At 34.9% G+C, this 21,711-nt stretch overlaps 1 protein-coding gene across 2 annotated transcripts in view; it reads right to left on the bottom strand.

The window, feature by feature from the left end:
- LOC129260915 (probable cysteine--tRNA ligase, mitochondrial) overlaps positions 1-21,086 on the bottom strand; it is a 26,135-nt gene extending 5,049 nt beyond the window's left edge. Inside the window, exons 1-9 of one of the 2 annotated variants that reach the window (XR_010296744.1) lie at positions 20,398-20,978; positions 19,063-19,113; positions 17,990-18,182; positions 17,184-17,289; positions 16,188-16,416; positions 4,207-4,340; positions 3,495-3,629; positions 2,029-2,167; positions 1,214-1,337 (exon numbers count right to left, since the gene is read on the bottom strand). Coding sequence is in view for 1 of the 2 variants with exons in the window: in XM_054898920.2 (XP_054754895.2) it covers positions 1,214-1,337; positions 2,029-2,167; positions 3,495-3,629; positions 4,207-4,340; positions 16,188-16,416; positions 17,184-17,289; positions 17,990-18,182; positions 19,063-19,113; positions 20,398-20,708 (1,422 nt within the window). In the remaining variant the exon portion in view is untranslated. Of the gene's footprint in view, positions 1-1,213; positions 1,338-2,028; positions 2,168-3,494; positions 3,630-4,206; positions 4,341-16,187; positions 16,417-17,183; positions 17,290-17,989; positions 18,183-19,062; positions 19,114-20,397 lie in introns of both variants that reach the window. The other variant, XM_054898920.2, reaches the window with a different exon arrangement.
- Between the last annotated feature and the right edge of the window lie 625 nt (positions 21,087-21,711).

Below are 21,711 nucleotides of genomic sequence, written 5' to 3' on the forward strand. Positions count from 1 at the left end.
AAAAATAAAAAATCAAAATCAAAACCAACATGTCATTGAATATGGTTGATCATCCTTAATACTTCTCAGCTCAGGATAAATTACAAACTAGGTTTAAGCAAATTTGATCGATGAATTCTTGGTAATACTATAAATATATAGACATTGGATGACCAAAGTACTCAACCCCATGCATTCATCACGATGTTTCTCTTTCAAAGTGTTTTCAAGTTTTTCTAGGATCCCCTTGCTTATTCTGCTGATTCCTTATGCTTCCATGTGCTTGAGATTCATTGTTCAGTTATATACTGGAAGAACTGTGGTGTAGTGGTTCTGACTCTTGCCTTGTAAACAGAGGGTCGTGTGTTCGAATCCCACCGCAGTCTAGCTTCCTATGGCAAGGCGTTAATCCACAGTTTGCCACTCTCGACCCAGGTGCTAAATGGGTATCCGGTAGGAAGCGAAAGTTATTGTATGGTTGAATTTGCCAGCACCATTATGAGGCTGCAATGAATGCAAGGAATGCTTCCCAGGGAGTGGAAACTGTGCACTTTTCGTGCAGGATTGAAATGAATCCTATGACCGGGCTAATAATATGCTGTAAAGCGCTTTGAGCCGTTATGGGAAAAGCGCTATATAAAACTAGCTATTATCATTATTATTAGCTTTTATTAGTTCATTTTTAATCTTCACTCATGGCCGATGCTTTCTTCCCCTAACCCACAAGCCTCTCATGATAACGCACATCATTAAACACACAAATTGTAAGATAATCATATCTAATCCATAGCAAAGGTTGTCCCTGACCATTTTTTCTAATAGGTGAAAATATAATGGCAGGACATTCTACTGCTTGCACAGCACTCTTCATTTGGGCAGTTTCATGGATACACCTATCAACCTTTATATGGGTGCGATTGTTGCAATTATTGTAAACAAATGAAAACAACCAGCATTTTTCAGAAGCGTCCATAATATTATCATCAAAGTAAAATGAAAAAACATATACACAAATAGCAGAAATTGGTCAAAATTCAGATTCTTTCCTCAAAATTTAGAATAGTTTAATCATTTAGAATAAAAAATAGTAGTGAGCTGACATCCGTATGAATGACAAATATATTATGGCCTATATATCATCAATGCTTATCTTTAGCAATGTTAGGCAAAATGTAGGACTTAAAAATATATAAACAAAATAAATGCTGGAAATAACCAAGGAAAATTATCTAACCTCCGATACTTGACTGAAATTTGAGTTGCATGTATGGGCCAGTTTCATAATACAGTCTAGTGCCCTCTTTGTATCAAAATCATCAGCTAATGCCCCAATCACTTCATCTTGAGTATTCTCTAACCTACATCAAGTCATGAAGATTGACAAATATCAAAGAAAAGAGAAAACAATAATATGAATTATTCATTTTCAATTCAACAAAATCATTACCATCTATATTGCTGCTACTACTACTACTGATCCTACTACTACTACTGCTACTACGGTAAATAATTGTTTATATGCTTATATAGTGCAATACTAACTTTACTGGAGTTTCTAAGCACTCTACAACAATGCTACATAACTACATTGTACCATACTTTAGCAGAGCAGCTGTTTCTTCATTTCAAAGAATAAATTCCTGAAAGGTCACTGTTTACCCCACTACCCCGCCTGAGTTGGGTGCAGCACAATATGAATCTTGCTGAAGGAAATAGTACCTGGGGTGGGATTTGAACCCATGATCCTCTGATTAAGAGACAGGAGTCAAAACCACTTAACCATGATGCTATTACATCATCATCATTATTCTTTAAAATTATTAATATTACTATTATTATTTCTACTATTATTACTATTATTATTATTATCATCATTATTATTGTTATTATTAATAATCTTTTCAGCAAAAGATACAAAATACAATTACAAATGAAAACAGAAATAATGCATAAACTTCCCTTGGAACACCGGCGACAGAAAAAGTTATTGTCTTCTTTCGAGGTTTCAATGGAATGTAAAAAATAGCTAGATAATAATTGGCAAGGTACCTTTGCATGAGTTCAGCTTCATTGAATGGTCTACAGCATATTTGACCTTTGACATAGGCATCAGCATCATTGAGGAAAGCTGACATTTGTCTATGAAGTACTACAGCTTGCTGCATTGTACCAGGTCCATACTCTAAATCTGAATCAAAACAGAGCAACACAAAGAATATTAGCATTTCACCATCTTAATGGTACATATATCTATTGTTTGCAATAATTCTCTCTCTGTTTCCATATTTCAATTTTTACATCATGATGCAGTGTAGCATTTTTTATCTATTTATATTGTGCTATCTTTCTAGTAATAATCTATTCCGAGGCGAACTATTATTACCCAACTTTAGCTTGAGCTGCCTTCCAGCGCTTAGCGCATTGAAGAGCATTCCAGGAATTTATTCTGCCGGGTAACCATTCACCTCATCTGGGCACAACAAATATATTAAAATATTATAATATTTGTGAAGATTTCTGTATGTATACCTATCACCTCCCTGCTTCATTTTATATGCCACTTTTTAAATTTAAATGGGAATTCCCATTTGGATAATTTATACTTCTTTATAAAGGATAGAGCAATTAGTTATGACCACTTGTATCCTGATAGGTGCACATTATTTCAGATTTGGGGGACATAACTCAAGAGGAGGTGCATTCGATATGCATGGTGTCATGTACCTGTGCGATTCTTGTCAGCGCATGGGGGCGCCTTTGCGTAATAAAAGAAGTGTCAAGGTAATTTTATGAATTATTGTCTCTATTTCCGTTCTTTTCTGTTTTATATTGTTGATGGAGTTGTTGTGATAGTCATACCAGGAAGGGTATTTTCTAAAGCTTCCCTCCCTGATATGACATATGGGGGCTAGCTTCCCTCCCTGATATGACATATGGGGGCTAAGCCCCCATATGTCATATCAGGGAGGGAAGCTTTAGAAAATACCCTTCCTGGTATGACTATCACAACAACTCCATCAACAATATAAAACAGAAAAGAACGGAAATAGAGACAATAATTCATAAAATTACCTTGACACTTCTTTTATTACGCAAAGGCGCCCCCATGCGCTGACAAGAATCGCACAGGTACATGACATAGGTCACTGAGAAATCTTGCAGCAGAAAAGGCTCTGTCATATCGTTCCGTGCAAGACTTTAGGGTGAGTTGCGGGTGACTGCCTGCAACAAAGTTTAGAGCAGGTTCAACATTTTTCTGCGCGCAAATCAGATTTACATGCACTTCTGCGGGCAACTGCATGCGAGATACTGTCAGCGCAGGCGACCTGCCGCTGCGTGTACCAAAAACAGTAACCCGCAAGTCACACATAAGACTTGAACGGAACGATGTAACAGGGCCTAAGGTTTGGACATTTCGCGATAATATCAATAGTTATCGTTCAAATTTTGCATACAAGGCATCATGACCTGTAAATGTCCAGATTTCTTCTTTCAAGTTCATAATGGTTACTTACCATGATCATATTTGGACATTAGACACAGGAATCTGAACTGGTTTGAGGTATAAGTCTTCAAGAACTCTTGGATGCTCACAACATTCTGAAGGGACTTGGACATCTTATCAACATCATGTTTCCTGTATAAATGACCTAAATGAATCAAAAAGGTTAAAATAAATTACTTTTATCATGGCCTTACCAACAAATTATTACACTGCTTGAGTTGGTTTTTATGCTGGTGGAATCGGGAGAAATTTTATATTACATCAGAATTTAGGTCCAAGTAAATGGGATCTGCCAACAATAGCCATGACCATCATTATCATCACTATTGTAATCATTACCATCATTTATCATCATCCACATCATCATCATCCACATCATCATCATCCATCATCATCATCACCACCATCATCATCATCATCACCATCATCATCAAAATCATCATCATCAACATCATCATCACCATCACCATCATCATCATCATCACCATTATCATCACCACCATCACCTATCACCATAATCATCCTCACAGTCACATCAATAACTATACCCATCATAATTTGATGTCATCATTATCACCAGCAGCACTAGAATTTTGTTACAATCATGACATAATCTATGATGACCACCATATTAAATGATTAGCATCACAATAAACAGGAATCATAATACCATAATTATGATCACAATGATTACCACCACTAATTCATAAGATACACTATACCTGAATGTAAGAAGTAGTTAGCCCACTGACCAGAGTTGAAGCAAGCCTCACATTGTGCTATCTCATTGTTGTGATGAGGGAAAGATAAATCTCGCCCGCCAGTATGAATGTCTAACCGCTCACCAAAGATGGCACTGTCAAAGAATATAACATAAGCATATAGAAATAGTAATATAACAACTTCAAATCAAAGCTCAAAACATACCTATTTTATTAAATAACAAGCATTTTAGAAGCCTTATATAGCGCAGTTGAATATATATTTTAGTGAATAATTTCTGCGCTCTTTAAAACTATATCATTATCATCATCATTGATCATCATCGTCATTATTATTTTTATCATAGAAGTTTCAGTATATCCTGTTTGGCAAATGGCAATTACCTTAAGTCACAGAAGAGGCAGCCAGTTTCACACAAAACAAAGCAATGTACAACAATACAACATGAAATATTTTGTACTAATTAGTACAAAAAACCTTACAGAGATTTGGATATGAGGATTTAGTCTGCAAGAACCTTAAGAGAAGAGCATCATAAGCCGTAGTACACAATTCCCATTCAACTGAGAGTGAGTATACCAGGGGCATCATGGTCTAGTCTGCAACAGACCCTATTAAACTTAAGAGAAGAGCTAAATACTACAGTACACAATTCCCATTCAACTGAGAGTGAGTATACCAGGGGCATCATGGTCTAGTCTGCAACAGACCCTATTAAACTTAAGAGAAGAGCTAAATACTACAGTACACAATTCCCATTCAACTGAGAGTGAGTATACCAGGGGCATCATGGTCTAGTCTGCAACAGACCCTATTAAACTTAAGAGAAGAGCTAAATACTACAGTACACAATTCCCATTCAACTGAGAGTGAGTATACCAGGGGCATCATGGTCTAGTCTGCAACAGACCCTATTAAACTTAAGAGAAGTGCTAAATACTACAGTACACAATTCCCATTTGCCTGATTATGAGTTTACTATGAATAAACAAAGTCAGTCAATCAATCACTTCAAACATTAATCTTCAGTAGACTTAAAATTCAGATGACTTCAATAGACATGCATTAACAGACCAGGGTATTGTACCTGAATTTGAGGAATAGCATTACATATTAAAAACGTAACAATATAGGTGTGACAATTAAAAAAAAAGGACTTATTTTAAAAATGGGGGTAAGTATTCATATTGAGAATACTTTATCATTAAAGGTCAAGTCCACCCCAGGAAAATGCTGACTTGAATAAATAGAGAAAAATCAAACTAGCATAGTGCTGAAAATTTCATCATAATCGGATGTAAAATAAGAAAGTTATGACATTTTAAAGTTTTGCTTATTTTTCACAACAAAACAGTGACATGCACAACTAGGTGACTCAGTCGATGATGTCCATCACTCACTATTTCTTTTGTTTTTTATTGTTTGAATTATACAATATTTCATTTTTTATAGATTTGACAATAAGGACCAACTTGACTGAACCATATAGTATTAAACAATGCTAATTCCACATGTTCAGGGAGGAATTAATCGTTGTATCACTTGACAATGAGGAGAAAATTAAAATATTTCATATTTCATATAATAAAATACAAAAGAAATAGTGAGTGGATGATGTCATAGTCTCCTCATTTGCATATAGTAGAGCGGATTAGCCGAACAATTGTGCAAATTTTGACTAAAGCATGAAACTTTCACAAGTATAAGTATATGCCCTAAGATTTATTTTAAAGGTGGGAGGTAAATTTTAAAATGCCATTTTCGGCCGTTGCCATGGCAACGGATTAATTTATCAAAAATGACATACATTCCCATGTAAATGGTAAATAAACATGATATAGATGACCAAAATGATAATTTTTAAGCTCCCAAATGAATATATATAAAATTTAGAAACATTCAAAATTAACAAGATAGTTCCAATTGGTCCGTTGCCATGGCAACGACTTGTTTTTCCCCAGAAAAATAAAAAAACTGATTAAAAAAACGTTGTAGAATAGGATTTATCTTTAATTTTCCCTAATTTTACAGTGTTGAACAATGATATTTTGGTTGCTCAATGTATAAACTACATCTCAAGCCGTTGCCATGGCAACCAAATAACATCAATTTACAAAAATTAAATGGTTAACAAGACAATGGACAGGTGGAAAATACAACTGGAAATGACTTAATCTGTATGCTTAAGTTTTGACCCCCTCATTTGAACATAAAATACAGAAAGTGTTCTGCAGGAGTTCTTTATAAAGATAAAACATTATGTTGCCTTGGTAATGCTTGAATTAAATTTAAAAAACAAATGTTGCAAAGATCCCGTTGCCATGGCAACAGCATATTTCCCTCTAGAAAGGTAAAAATATTGATAAAAATGTAGAATACGATCATCATTCCATTTTCAATATTTTTAAGGAACTAATAAAAATATATGTTTGTGACTGCATTTATAAATATAACATCTTAAGCCATTGCCATGGCAACCAAATAACATCTAATTAAAAAAAATCAATGACAGGGATGACAGGGTTATGGATAGGTGAAAAATCCAATGAAAATAACTTTTATGCATAAGTTTTGACCTACTCAATTAATTTAGGGGAAACAGTATACAGTGAGTGTTCTTCATGAACTAATTAGAATCATAAACATTGATGTTACCTTAGTAACACTTGAATTCAACGATAAATATCAATGTTGCAAATGACCTGTTGCCATAGCAACGGCTCATTTACGCAAAAAAGTTCTAGTTTTGATTAGAAAAAGGACTTTGGACTCTGATTTTTCTTTCATTTCCCCTAATTTAATGGTAAGAATTGATATGTTTGCTATTAACATACAAACAATATCTGAAGCCATTGTCATGGCAACCAAATTAATCTAATTTGAAAAAAAAAAATAACATGGTTGACAACACAATGGACAGGTGGAAAATACAATTAGAATTGACTTAATCTGTACTCTTAACTTTTGACCCCCTCATTTGAACAAAAAGTACTTAAAATGTTCTGCAGGAGTTCTTTAAAAAGATATGAACTTATGTTGCCTTGGTAACACTTGGATTAAATTCTTTTTAAAATGTTACAAAGGGCTCGTTGCCATGGCAACAGCTTATTTCCCTCTAGAAAGGTAAAAATATTGATAAGAATTTAGAATACAGACATGTATGATCATCTTTCCATTTTCAATAATTTTAAGGTACTAATCGAGATATATATGTGACTAAATTTATAAATATAACATATTAAGCCATTGCCATGGCAACCAGATAACATCTAATTAAAAAAACAACATGGATGACAAGGATATGGACAGGTGAAAAATACAATGAAAATTCACTTGATGTGCATCACTGTATGCATCAGGATTGACCTCAATTAATCTAGGGGAAACAATACAATGAGTGTTCTGCATGAACTAGTTATCATTCTAAGAATGATAAACATTGAAGTTGCCTTGGTAATAATTGAATTCGATAAACATCAACGTTGCAAATGACCTGTTGCCATAGCAACTACTCATTTCCCCAAGAAAAGTACCAGTTTTGATCAGAAAATCTGTAGAATCTGATTTTTTCCTTTCATTTCCCCTAATTTTAGGGTAAGAGTGGATATGTTTCCTGTTAACATTCAAATTATAGCTTAAGCCATTGTCATGTCAACCAAATAACATCTAATTTGAAAAAAATAACATGGTTGACATGATAATGGACAGGTGGAAAATGCAATCCATTAACTCAAGGTTTGACCCAGTCAATTAATTTTGAACAAAGATTACAGTGGTTCGCATTAGTTCATTAGAATGATAAAATTTGAGGTTGCCTTGGTAATGCTTGAATTTAATGATAAATATCACTGTTACATATAGCCCGTTGCCATGGCAATGACTCCTTTTTTTCCCGAATAAAGTACCAAATTTGATCGAAAAACAGTTTAGAATCTGCATTTTGTCATAAATTTCCCCTAATTTTAGAGTGCAAAGCATTATGTTTGCTGTTGATATACAAATAACTTATGCCATTGCCATGACAACCAAATTACATCTAATTCCAGTGGCTTAATGTGGTTTCTATGAAATGGTTTTAAGGGTGAAGTAGTATATTGTGACTAGTTACAAGGACAGCCAGTGGTCTGATGTGTCCAAGACCCTGAGACAGCTTCCAAAAATTGAGTTTGAAATGGCTGTTGATATATAAATGGACATAGCTTATTTCATATCCGTGTGGGATATATGATTTGGTGTCTAGACCATGGTTTCAATGGTCAAGTAATACACTATGACAAGTTACACGGACAGTCAGTTGTCCAGTATATTTAAAAAATCCAAGATGGCTTTGAAAATAGAGTCTAAAATTGTTGTTGCTGCATTAAAAAAACGTAGATTGTTTAATAGCCTGGAATAAGTTTATGCCATGGTGAAATGTGTCAAACTATACATTAGGACAAGTTACAAGAACACTCAGTGGTCAAGTATGTCAAAAATCCAAGGTGGCTTCAAAAAATGGATTATAGAATAGCCCTGTTACTAAAGAATTGACATATTTCGTGTAATATCTGCCAAGGGCATATTATTTTGATATCTAAACCATGGTTTTAAAAGTCAGTAAATACATCATGACATGGAACAAGTTACAAGGACAGTGAGTAATCCAATATGTCTAAACATCTAAGATGGCTTCAAACAATCGGGGTTTAATTGGAGTCTGTTGCTTAAAAATTGACATAGTTCATTGAAAGTCAACCAAGGAAAAATGATTTTGGTGTTCAAACTTTGGTTTAAAGTTTCGAAAAATACGTTTAGACTTGTTACAATGATATCCAGTTGTCCAAATTGCCTAAAAATCCAAGAGGGTGACCAAAATGGAATCTAAAATGACTTCTATCACTCAAAAATTATCAGAGTTCATACAACCTGTGAGAAACATCTTTGGTGTCTACACTGTGGTATGAAGGGTCCACTATTACATTAGGACAAGTAACAAGGATGGTTAGTTTTCAATTTTGTCCAAAATCCAAGGTAGATTCTCACAAGTGGATATCATATCCACTTCAACGTAACAGTCGTCATTTTTTAACCCATTCATTGATGCCATCTTGGATTTTCAGGCAAAATGGACATCTATACATCATTGTAACCAGTCCCAACGTATCATTTGATCCTTGAAATTCTAATGTAGACACCAAAATAACATCCCCAGGAGTATTTTTTTATGTACTATGTCCACTTTTAAGTAACATTAAAACCCCCATTTTTCAAACAATCTTTGAATTTTTGGACACAATATTGACACCTGACTGTCCATTCAACTTGACACAATGTACAGTATTAGTTGACCCCTGAAACACTAGTGTAGACACCAAAATCATACCCCCAATGTGCATTATTAATGAATTATATGTCCATTTCGAAGTAACAACAGTCAATTTAGACCCCATTTTGGAGGCCATCTTGGATTTTTTAACATACCAGTCCATTGGTTGTCCTTGTAACTTGTTCTAATGCATTAAACCATGGTTTTATGATGATGGTTTAGACATCAAAATCATATTCCCCAGACAGATATTGAACAAACTATGTCCTAATTTATTATTTCACTTTTGAAACTATGGTTTAGACACCAAAATCATATCTCACAGGTGAATATAAAAGGAGTTATTCCACTTTTAAGTATCAGCAGCCATTTTAGAATAGTTTTTGGAAGCCATATTGGATTTTCGAATACTGTCATTGTAACTTGTACTAATATTGTTAGACTCTTGAAACCAATGATTTACTCTTGAAACCAATGATTTAGACACCAAAATATTATCCTCCAGGCCAATATGAAATGAGCTATGTCCGCTTTAGGTATAAGCAACCATTTTAGATTCAATTTTTTGAAGCCATCTTGGATTTTTGGACATTCCAGACCACTGGCTTTCCCTGTAACTTGGTCCAATGTACTACTTGATCCTTAAAACCAATGAATAGAAACCAAATTAAAGCCATTTTATCAAGTAATGGATGAATTGTGGATTTTTAGCCTATGGCACCCACTGAGGGCACCATCTTGGAATACCCTTGCTTAAATTATTTTTAACCTTTCAACCAGTAAAGGTATTTTTTATTTTATTTGACGAGTCTACTTTTCATGTAAAATAACCAGTGAATAGATTACACTTGGCGTTGAATAGATTCATATGTTATTTTAAAAATTATCACAGTATTACAAAATTTTCTTCTTCAAAATCAGCAGTGCAATTTTGAGGGGGCCAGATATGACATATCAAGCAAAATTTACTTTAAAATGTTCTCACCGAGCCAGCGACAGAGCAAAAATTTCCAAATTTTTCCTTTTTGGTATATTATTCGTAAAATAATCATATTTTATCCATCTCTCTTTCACTTTCTCTGTATTCTTTCTTGATAATGATTTTCTTTCTTTTTTGGGAGGGGGGGGGAGACGGGTTGCAAATTCCCGGGAATTTTCTTGATGGAAACTTTCCATGGGAATAAACGTGACTTTTGTGGGAATTTTTTTTTAATTTTCGGCAATTTTCATGATTTTTTAAAGAAATTATGGGAATTTTCACAAAGTAACGATTTTCTGACATTTGTATGCAGGAATTAAAAGGTGTATCCTGGCAGATGATGCCTAATAGTGCTTTGCTATCATATTTCAAGCCAAGTATGCTAAAACAGTCGAACAAGGAAGGATTTCATGATTTCATGATCTCCATGTAAAAGTTGATTTACTGTATTTACCTTGATTAGGATATCAAGACCATGTCTACTCCTCAAATAGACTTAAGATTTTGATTCATCAACCCCTATAATCCCCTTAGATATTGATATGATGAACAGCTTTAAAACACAAATCACCCCAAAACGCTTTCTTCAAAATGGCCGCCTGCGAATACTTTGAACGTAATTGTCCAGCATCAAAATTAGAGTTTCGGGAATTTATTTGAGCCCAAAAAAGTCTGATGTGATTTTTGTAGGTCTTATTTCGATGCCATGTATAATGAAATAAGATGGTGCTTATCATGTAGCATATTTATGTTCAGCAACCTCCTATAAGGGAAAAGGAAATAAATAAACATATTTTTATCAAAATTTGTACTTTTCTGGAGCCATTTGTAACATTGATATTCATCATTATGTTCAAGCATTACCAAAACAAAAGTAATTTTTGTCATCCTAATGAAATCATGCATAACACTTAATGTAACTTTTGTTCAAAATTAAAAGAGTAGGTCAAACCTTACGCATATTCAGTTAATTTTATTGTATTTTCCTTCGGTCCATTATCTTGTCAGCTATGTTTTTTTGTAAATGAAATGTTATGTTATTGCCATTTCAACGCCTTAAAATGTTATTTATACATTTAACAACAAACATGTACGTGTATGTTTGACACCCTAACCTTAGTGGAAATGAATGAAAAATAAGATTCTACTAGGTATTTTTTTTATCAAAGATGGTATTTTCTGGGGGAAAAACGATCCGTTACACATTTGCAAAAAAAATGATATTAAATTCAACCATTACCAAGGCAGCATCAGTTTTTATCATGCTATTGTACTCATGCAGAACACTAACTGTAATTTTTGTTCAAAACTTAAAGGAGAATGAAACCTTTGGAACAAGATAGCTTGTGTGAAAACAGAAAAATCTAAGAAACAGATCAATGAAAGTTTGAGAAAAATCGGACAAATAATGAGAAAGTTATGAGCTTTTGAATATTGCGATCACTAATGCTATGGAGATCCTCACATTGGCAATGCGACAAAGATGTGTGATGTCACTCTTGAACAACTCTCCCCATTACTTTAGTATATATTTCACTTAAATTGCCTCTTTTATTTCATCTATCAGTAGAACATGTATTCTTTCTATAGGAGGGCATGTAATACAGATTTTTAAAGAATACATCATGGATAAAGAGTTTGTATCACCATACGAAAAAGCAAAAAGACACATTTTCAGGGTCCATCAAAGGGAAAGTTGTTCATGTGTGACATCACACATCCTTGTAGCGTTGCCAATGGGAGGATCTCCATAGCATTAGAGATTGCAATATTCAAATGCTCATAACTTTCTTATTATTTGTCTGATTTTTCTCAAACTTTCTTTGTTCTTATTCTTTGATTTTTCTGTTTCGACACAAGCCTACTTGTTCCAAAGGTTTCATTCCCCTTTAATGACTGGTCAAACATTATGTAGCTTTTAAAAGTAAACCTTTATTTTACATCCCACCTGACCATTATCATTTCAACACTAATTTTTTTTTGTATTTACAAATTACATCTTGATTGGTTGCCAAGGCAATGGCTGAAGATGTTATCTACATATTAACCGCAAACATATATTTTCTAACACCCTTAACTTAAGGGAAATGAAAGAAAAATCAGATTTTATCATGTTTTTATTTATCAAAGCTGCTGATACTTTTCTGGGGGAAATGAGCTGTTGCCATGGCAACAGAACATTTGAATTATTAATATTTATCATTTAATTCAAGAATTACCAAGGCAACATCAATTTATTATTCTAATGAACTCATGCAGAATACTTAGTGAATTTTTTGTTTAAAATTAAATGACTAGCCAAACCTTTCGCATATTGAGTTATATTTGTATTTCCACCTGTCCATGATCTTGTCATCCAAATTATTATTTTTTTGTGAATTAGATATTATTTGGTTGCCATGGCAATAGCTTTAGATTTTATTTAAACAATTTGCATCAAACATATCTATGTTTAACACACTAAGATTGGGGGAAATGCAAGAAAAACCAGATTCTATAGTCCTTTTTAATAAAAACTGGTACTAAATGATCCGTTGCTATGGCAACAGGCAATTTGCAACATTGATATTTATCGTTGAATTCAAGTATTACCAAGGCAACATCAATCTGTATCATTCCAATTAGTTCATGCAGAACACTCACTGTATTATTTCCCCAAAATTAATTGAGTAGGTCAAACCTTATGCATTTACATAAGTTAATTTTCATTGTACTTTTCACCTATCCATAACCTTGTCATCCCTGCTGTTGTTTTTTAAATTAGATGTTATCTGGTTGCCATGGCAATGGCTTAAGATGTTATATTTATAAATGTAGTCACAATCATATTTTGATTAGTTCCTTAAAAATATTGAAAATGGAATGATGATCATACATGTATTCTATATTTTTATCAATATTTTTACCTTTCTAGAGGGAAATAAACTGTTGCCATGGCAACGGGATCTTTGCAACATTCGTTTTTTTTTATTCAATTCAAGCATTACCAAGGCAACATAATGTTTTATCTTTATAAAGAACTCCTGCAGAACACATTCTGTATTTTTTGTTCAAATGAGGGGGTCAAAACTTAAGCATACAGATTAAGTCATTTCCAGTTGTATTTTCCACCTGTCCATTGTCTAGTTTACCATGTTATTTTTGTAAATTAGATGTTATTTGGTTGCCATGGCAATGGCTTGAGATGTAGTTTATACATTGAGCAACCAAAATATCGTTGTTTAACACTGTAAAATTAGGGGAAATTAAAGATAAATCCTATTCTACAACGTTTTTTTTATCAGTTTTTTTATTTTCTGGAGAAAAACAAGCCGTTGCCATGGCAACGGACCAATTGGAACTATCTTGTTAATTTTGAATGATTCTAAATTTTATATATATTCAATTGGGAACTTGAAAATTATCATTTTGGTCATCTATGTCATGTTTATTTACCATTTACATGGGAATGTATGTCATTTTTGAGAAATTAATCCGTTGCCATGGCAACGGCCGAAAATGGCATTTTAAAATTTACCTCCCACCTTTAAAATAAATCTTACGGCATATACTAATACTTGTGAAAGTTTCATGCTTTAGTCAAAATTTGCACAATTGTTGTGATTTTTGGAGCTAATCCGCTCTACTAATACCAGCCAGGATGTGCATATAACTGCTTTTTGAAATTAAGCAAAACTTTAAAATGTCATAACTTTCTTATTTTACATCCGGTTTGATGAAATTTTCAGTGTTATGCTTGTTGGATTTTCTCTTTTTATTCAAATCAACTTTTTGTTGGGGTGGACTTGTCCTTTAAATGCACAATAAATGTTGTAGATCTCTATATGCTTTAATACATTAGATATGATATAATTAATTGAGCAAATGTGTAAAAAGGAACTAATTGTAAACAGAGTAGAAATTATTGGAAGTTAAGTCACGGTGCATGTTCCATCTCATAGTGAGCAAGTCCTCTTCTGCCAGTCATAATTTCCTAGCTGTTTGCTCTTTCTCTCTCTCTCTCTAAAAGTCTGGGTGAAGAAACTAAACAACAGACCTGCTATCTGGAGCTAAACAAGGCAAACGCCAAGCGTTGTCTCGCCTGCATATTGCAGTCCTGAAGAGACTGCATGTCAAAACTATGCTATATGACTTCTGAGGCTGCAACTTCAAGAGATGGACCTCTGTTACGAGTTTGGCGATCCCACCTCGAAGCTATAGAAAGTTATTGTGTGTACAATACAGCACAGTGCCAGTCATGGAAAGGTAATTGACCTTTGACCTTAATCAAATTCAACTCACATTCGAACTTGACCTGCACCTTCAAGAGATGGACCTCTTATATGAATTTGGCGATCCTACCTCGAAGATATAAAAAGTTATTATGTGTACAACACAGCACCGTGCCAGTCATGGAAAGTTCATTGACCTTTGACCTTTATCAAATTCAACTCATATTCGAACTTGACCTGCATCTTCAAAAGATGGACCCCTTGTATGAATTTGGCAATCCTACCTCGAAGATATAGAAAGTTATAGTGTGTAGAGCACAGCACAGTGCCAGTCATGGAAAGTTCATTGACCTTTGACCTTTTTCAACTTCGGCTCACATTTGAACTTGACCTGCACCTTCAAGAGATGGACCTCTGTTATGAATTTGGCGATCTCGCCTCGAAGCTATAGAAAGTTATTGTGTGTACAACACAGCACAGTGCTAGTCATGGAAAGTTCATTGACCTTTGACCTTATTCAAAATCGACTCATATTCGAACTTGACCTGTGCCTTCAGGAGTTGGACCTCTGGTATGAATTTGGTGATCCCACCTCGAAGATATAGAAAGTTATTATGTGTACAACATAGCACAGTGCCAGTCATGGAAAGTTCACTGACCTTTGACCTTAATCAAATTCGACTCATATTCAAACTTGACCTGTGCCTTCAGGAGATGGACCTCTGTTATGAATTTGGCGATCTCACTTCGAAGCTATATAAAGTTATTGTGTGTACAACACAGCACAGTGCCAGTCATGGAAAGTTCATTGACTTTTGACCTTTGACCTTATTCAAATTCAACTCATATTCAAACTTGACCTGTGCCTTCAAGAGATGGACCTCTGGTATGAATTTGGTGATCCCACCTCGAAGATATAGAAAGTTATTATGTGTACAACATAGCACAGTGCCAGTCATGGAAAGTTCACTGACCTTTGACCTTCATCAAATTCGACTCATATTCGAACTTGACCAGTGCCTTCAGGAGATGGACCTCTTGTATGAATTTGGTGATCCTACCTCAAAGCTATAGAAAGTTATTGGGTGTACAACATAGTACAGTGCCAGTCATGGAAAGTTCATTGACCTTTGACCTTAATCAAATTCGACTCATATTCGAACTTGACCTGTGCCTTCAGGAGATGGACCTCTGGTATGAATTTGGTGATCCTACCTCGAAGCTATAGAAAGTTATTGGGTGTACAACACAATTGTTGACGACGACGACGCCGGAAATAGTGATACCTATGTCTCGCTCCGCTACGCAGGCGAGACAAAAATCTCCCTTTTATCTCTGTTTTATTGCTGTTTTGAGCCTTTATGAAAATAGCAACTTATTTGCTGAGTATTTTTCCATGTGATTTGGAAGACGAAACAGCACCAAAACAGAAATATATTATTTTTCATTTGTGTATGATGACCACTCTACCCCTTTCAAACTCACTGTGACATAGCAGAACATTCAATATGCCATCCTGGCCTTCCTTTTCCCCATGGTGCTTCCCACCATGGTTCTCCAGGCTTGACTCCTTTCCACAGAGCAAAGTCTCTTGGGTGTCTCTTCTCAGGATCAATCGTCTCTTTACCATCATCATGTTGAACATCCAAGTCTTGACTGGCAAGCTTGTTGTATCTCTCTACGGTGAACGCATCCACGTTGAAGTACACACTACCTGCAGAATGAAAATCATTCATTCAATGTGAAATAAGGGGTCATGTAGTTACAGCATCGGACTCATGTGGAAGCATCATGGTGCAGTGGTTCTGACCCCCGCCTTGTAAACAGAGGGTCACCTGTTTGAATCCTACTGTGGCCTAGCAACCTTTGGCAAGGCCTCAATCCACATTTTGCCACTCTCCACCCAGGTGCTAAATGGGTACCTGCTAGGATGCAAAAATCTGTGTAATGTGCCTAGCAATTGAGTCTTGGAAACTTTTGTTGCAATACTCCCCAGGGAGTGGAGAAAGTGCACATATTGTATGTGGGAATGCCAGGATCTAATGACCAGTGTAATATTATATCTGTATAGAGCTTGGAGACATTGTTCCAATGTATTGACTACGATATAAAAGAGGATTATTATTATTAATGATCACGAGGTTGCGATTTCAAAATCCTTTGCTCGGCCATTATCTCCACTTAAATCAAATTGGCCCAGGAGTAATTTCTTTCGTCTATAAGGTCGGCCACTACGATCGATTAACTTATATGTAAAATATCACCTATGTTCTTGGTTATACCAGCTTGGCGCTATGCAGTAGAAAGCTGTCCTGCCGATTTCTCTTTGGAGTTACATTAAGATAAAAAAATGCTAAGTTATGTCTGTCATTTTAGAATTGGTCCTTAAAGCCCATCTAAAGCTTGGTATAGTTTCATTTATATAAATTAGAGTACAGTAATCAAATCATATGCGGTTATTTCCACAAAGTCTTTCCTTACCATTACTTGTTGTATATCCAAAGCCATTTGTGATGATTTTACCAATGAAAGCAATTATGTCTGGTATATGATCTGATACTCGGGTGTACACAGTCGCTGGTAAGACCTACAAAAATAAGAGTTATCGGTTATATCTGCAAATTCGAAAAACATTTAATCTTGTAGAGCTGATAAAACAAAGCCATCTGTAATTGTAATAGAGATGTATTACAGGTATAATTTGGCAATATAAATGATAGATTTACACATACGTCGGTCATTAGAAATGTAATTATCTTTGATCATGAGGTCTTAGTAATAATGAAAATTAATTAAGTTCCTTGAAATGCATTCCAAATTGCTAATTACCTAACATTAAAAAAATGAAGTGATTTATTTATTTAATATCATAACTATTATTATTATCTTAGTTTTTTATCAACATCAATTCACCATCATCACCATCATCATCATCATCATTATTATTTTCATCATTATTTTCATCATCAACATCACCATCATCTTTTTTTTCATTATTTTTTTTTTTCAGGGGGTGGGGTGGGGGAATGATATAAGGAATCTGATATTTGAAAACTTTTTAAAATTCATCAAACATAAAAACCATGATAGAAACCATGGATTGGTAGCACATATGGTATGAGATATAATTTGTTTTCATTATTTCACAGTGAATGAATGAGAATTGAAAAAAAAATTGGGACGAGATATATATGTTTTTATTATTTCATAGTGAATGAATAAGAATTCAATTTAAAAAAACCCAACAGCAACGTACAGCACAAGACACAATGTTAAATGATACTTGCATTGAGGTATTGCATATCTTGATAGAATTCTCTTTCATAAAATCTAGCTAATTCTCTGAAGTCCTCTATCTTCTGCTCCTGTGAGCGTTTTATGATCTTATCATCGATGTCAGTGATACCCATCACCATGACAACGCTCGTCTGGAAGAACTCTGCTAAGATGCGACGGATGATATCAAATCTGACATAAGAGCTGCAAATAGAGAATGTAAATAATTATATTTGTTCTACCAAAAATAACCCCGACATAATGTAATTTTTATGAAGACACCACCTACTTTATTTTTCTTTTAGTGACTGCATAATGGGCTAAATCCTCTCATAGAAAATAGAAAATACAGACTCAAAACAGATTTTTCATTATTCTGTGAATCACAATTTCTAATTTCGTTTTTTTGTCATAACTTAAAAAAATGTTTACTAGTAGTAGCATACTATAAAGTATATTAAATATTTAAAAATAAAGAATTGGTAAAATGATTAACTTTCAGACTGCCCAAGTCAGAAACTCCTTTGAAATGCATGTAATGAATTTCCACAAAGATAGATTACACATCAAATCAAAAATTTGTAATTTGTTCTGTAAGTGGATATAAGGAAATAAAAAATTGATCAGAATTTAAAAAGAACAAAATCGTCAGCTATTCAAAAAGACACAATTATCAAATGATACTTACCATAATGAAGATATGTGCCTACTTCGAAACTACAGAACTGTTTTTTTTTTAAGTACCGGTACGCAAATATTATATTTATGTAGGAAATCATCACCAAAAATATCATAAGGAAAACATAACACAAAAAATGATAAGAGACGAAATCTGAATTTTCCAGTCCCCTCCTGTCTTAGATGCCTCTTGTTTTTATTTTTGGTCACCTCAGATGGTACTAGTATCAAGAGGCAGAACAAGAGATGATTCATTTCAAAACCTTATTCAAGAATCAAGACTCAACTGCATCAAGCAGAGAATCAAGTTCACAGAACACTTGTAAATAAAATGGAGGAACTAAAAATACTACTAGAAAAAAAAAGGGAAAATTATAAACTAGTCTAAGATGTTCGGTATCATTACCTTGCATGCCCAATGTGGGCAGAATCATAAACAGTAGGACCACAAGCATACCTGAAAACAAATGAAATAAGGAAATTCAGCCAGGGAAATAGTAAACTTTATCTCAAGCATTTATCCTAAATCATTACTAAGTCAAATAACTAACCAACAGCCCAGTCCACAAACTTCATATTATTATCTATTAAATAATGCTTGCCTTTTATGGTATAAAGTATTCTTCTAAGCTTCTGCCACTGGCAAAGTAAATAAACATATAGACAAATAAATATTTAATTAAATGAGAAATAATTGCTGTTTAGCAATTTTTAATTCATTGTGGTTGGTCTAGATTCATTTTGATAAAAACACCACCCTGACTTCTCAATGTCATGCTGGTTTTAATGAGCCAGAATAATGAAAGGATATGTTGTTGTACACAAATCAAAGTGTATTATCAATATCAGCGATTCTAACTTGCATGCAAGTTGTGATATCACACACAAAAACAAACTTATCATGAATCATGAGATTTGATATAGACTCTAGATTCCAGTTTTGATTGATTGTCTCTGTTTTTGATGGATTTGAATTCATTGTCTGATTTTTTTTTTTTTTTTTTGGGGGGGATAGCATCTACTTCTCAACCTTAACATTATAGAGTCATAACAGTAACTTATTAAGTTCATTTCATAATCATAGAATGTAAGAATGTTTGTAGGCATAGCATGGGCATGGCTAACCCAGGGAGCTCCGGCCCGCTTTGCGGGCCGGAGCCCACCGTGCATTTAGACATAGACGCGGGACTAGGGTAGATTGTGGTCTCAATAACTTGGAAAGAAAATTGTCAAAACAGTCAGAAATTATGCACTTACCTGACATATGGATGAAGGTCTATCGTGTGGCAGTATCCTGACTTCAAGGCACAGACTGGAACATAAAAAAAACGAAAAGTTCTGTCGCGATACCTCTCCTAATTCTTTCAAAATTCATATCAAAATGGCCGATTGAGACTGGGGTAGGAGAACTTTCGTTTTTTTGAGGTTCCAGTCTGTGCTTCAATGTCACTTGTCAGGATACTGCCACACGATAGACCTTCTTCATCCATATAATCGTGGTAAGTGCATAATTTCTGTTTTCACAATTTTCTTTCCAAGTTATTGAGACCACAATCTATCCTAGTCCCGTGTCTATGTGTAAATGCACGGTGGACTCCTGGGCTCCGGCCCGTTTTGCGGGCCGGAGCTCCCTGGCCCGGGTTAGGGCATGGGCATGGCATAGAAGTTTTAGAACCTAACGTTAGGCTATAAAATTTATTTTATAAATGAATAGGCCCCTAATCTAAATGAATTTTAATACCATGTTGCAACATTTTTGTTCATCAGTAGCAGAGGCTCTTTCTTTGCACTTTTCCGTTCTTGTGCTGCTGTTAATGAGTTCAAGACATGGATAGTACTAGTACTACTACTAGTAGTGTTCTTTCCATCTCTCTCCACTGGATACCTGGCTTGAGAGAATTGGGAATGGCAGGTAGCCATGGTAGCAGATGATGGGAAGCAGACATCTCTTCTCAAATACAAACTCCTCCGGCTCCGATATCCAGAAGTTAGACCTAAACTGCAAATTATGCCATGTCGGCCGAATAATTCACTTGCAATTCTCAAACCCATTTTGACGGAGTTTAGAAGAGCTCTTCTTGAGCATGATCACTTGTTTCAATACTAGGAGAATGAGTCTAGTCGGATACGGGGTTTAGCCTGACTTGGCCGGCCGGCCGGCCGAAGCAGCTCCGGGCCGGCCGGGGGCGGCGGGGAGCGTGTCTTTCTAGCTGCGCTGGACTGGTCTGCGCTGGTTGTGGTGCAGCGGTCTGGCTCAGCTCATCAGCGGCGGATAATAGTGGTCGCGATAATTAATTCTGCGGCGATCGTATACTCTTATCTGTCGAAAGATGGCGCTATTGCGCAACAGTCAAGGCCCTATATAAACAAGGTTGCGACACCGGAAGTTGCCGTCATTTGCTCATGGAGCTTTTGAATAGTTCCAAACTCACCGAAGTTTGTGTACAAAGTCAATGGGGGAGATTTTTCGACAGCAAATTTCAGGTAATTACAATTGTTATAAAGAAAAACAAAATGATAGTTTTTAACGAGAATTTTATGTGCTTCATTTCTATGTGATCGGTTTGCAATAATTTTGAATTTTAACATGCTTTTTTACTATTTTTTAATAGTTCCAAGGCGTAAACATGACAGTAAAGATACGGTATGGGACTAGCAACCGTAGCCGGCAGTGGGGCTGGCTCAGTAGGCCGATAGACGCTGTGACTGGTTGTGTTTCCTGACGGGTTGGGCGTCCGGACTCATGAGTTTTTCCTTTCGATTTTGAAAAGTTTACAAGCAATGTCTTTGATTTTTTTAGCACAGAATGTAAGAAAATATTATAAAGAACAAATAATGATGGTGATAAGCATTATTCAAGCTATATTTTTTGCTTAATTTTCCTGAGAAGTGAGATTTAAAAAAAAAAAAAAAAACAGCAAGCCTAGACTCGGGCTAGAGTTAGACTTCTACATAGGATGGGGGTCAGGGGTCCGGACACTTTATATTTTTGAAGCCTTCTTTTTTGTCTTTATATGAATTTAATAGTTGTAATCATCTTCTATTTTGTTCTCTG

The sequence above is a fragment of the Lytechinus pictus genome, unplaced genomic scaffold (genome assembly GCF_037042905.1).
Source record: "Lytechinus pictus isolate F3 Inbred unplaced genomic scaffold, Lp3.0 scaffold_19, whole genome shotgun sequence".
NCBI lineage: Eukaryota > Metazoa > Echinodermata > Echinoidea > Temnopleuroida > Toxopneustidae > Lytechinus > Lytechinus pictus.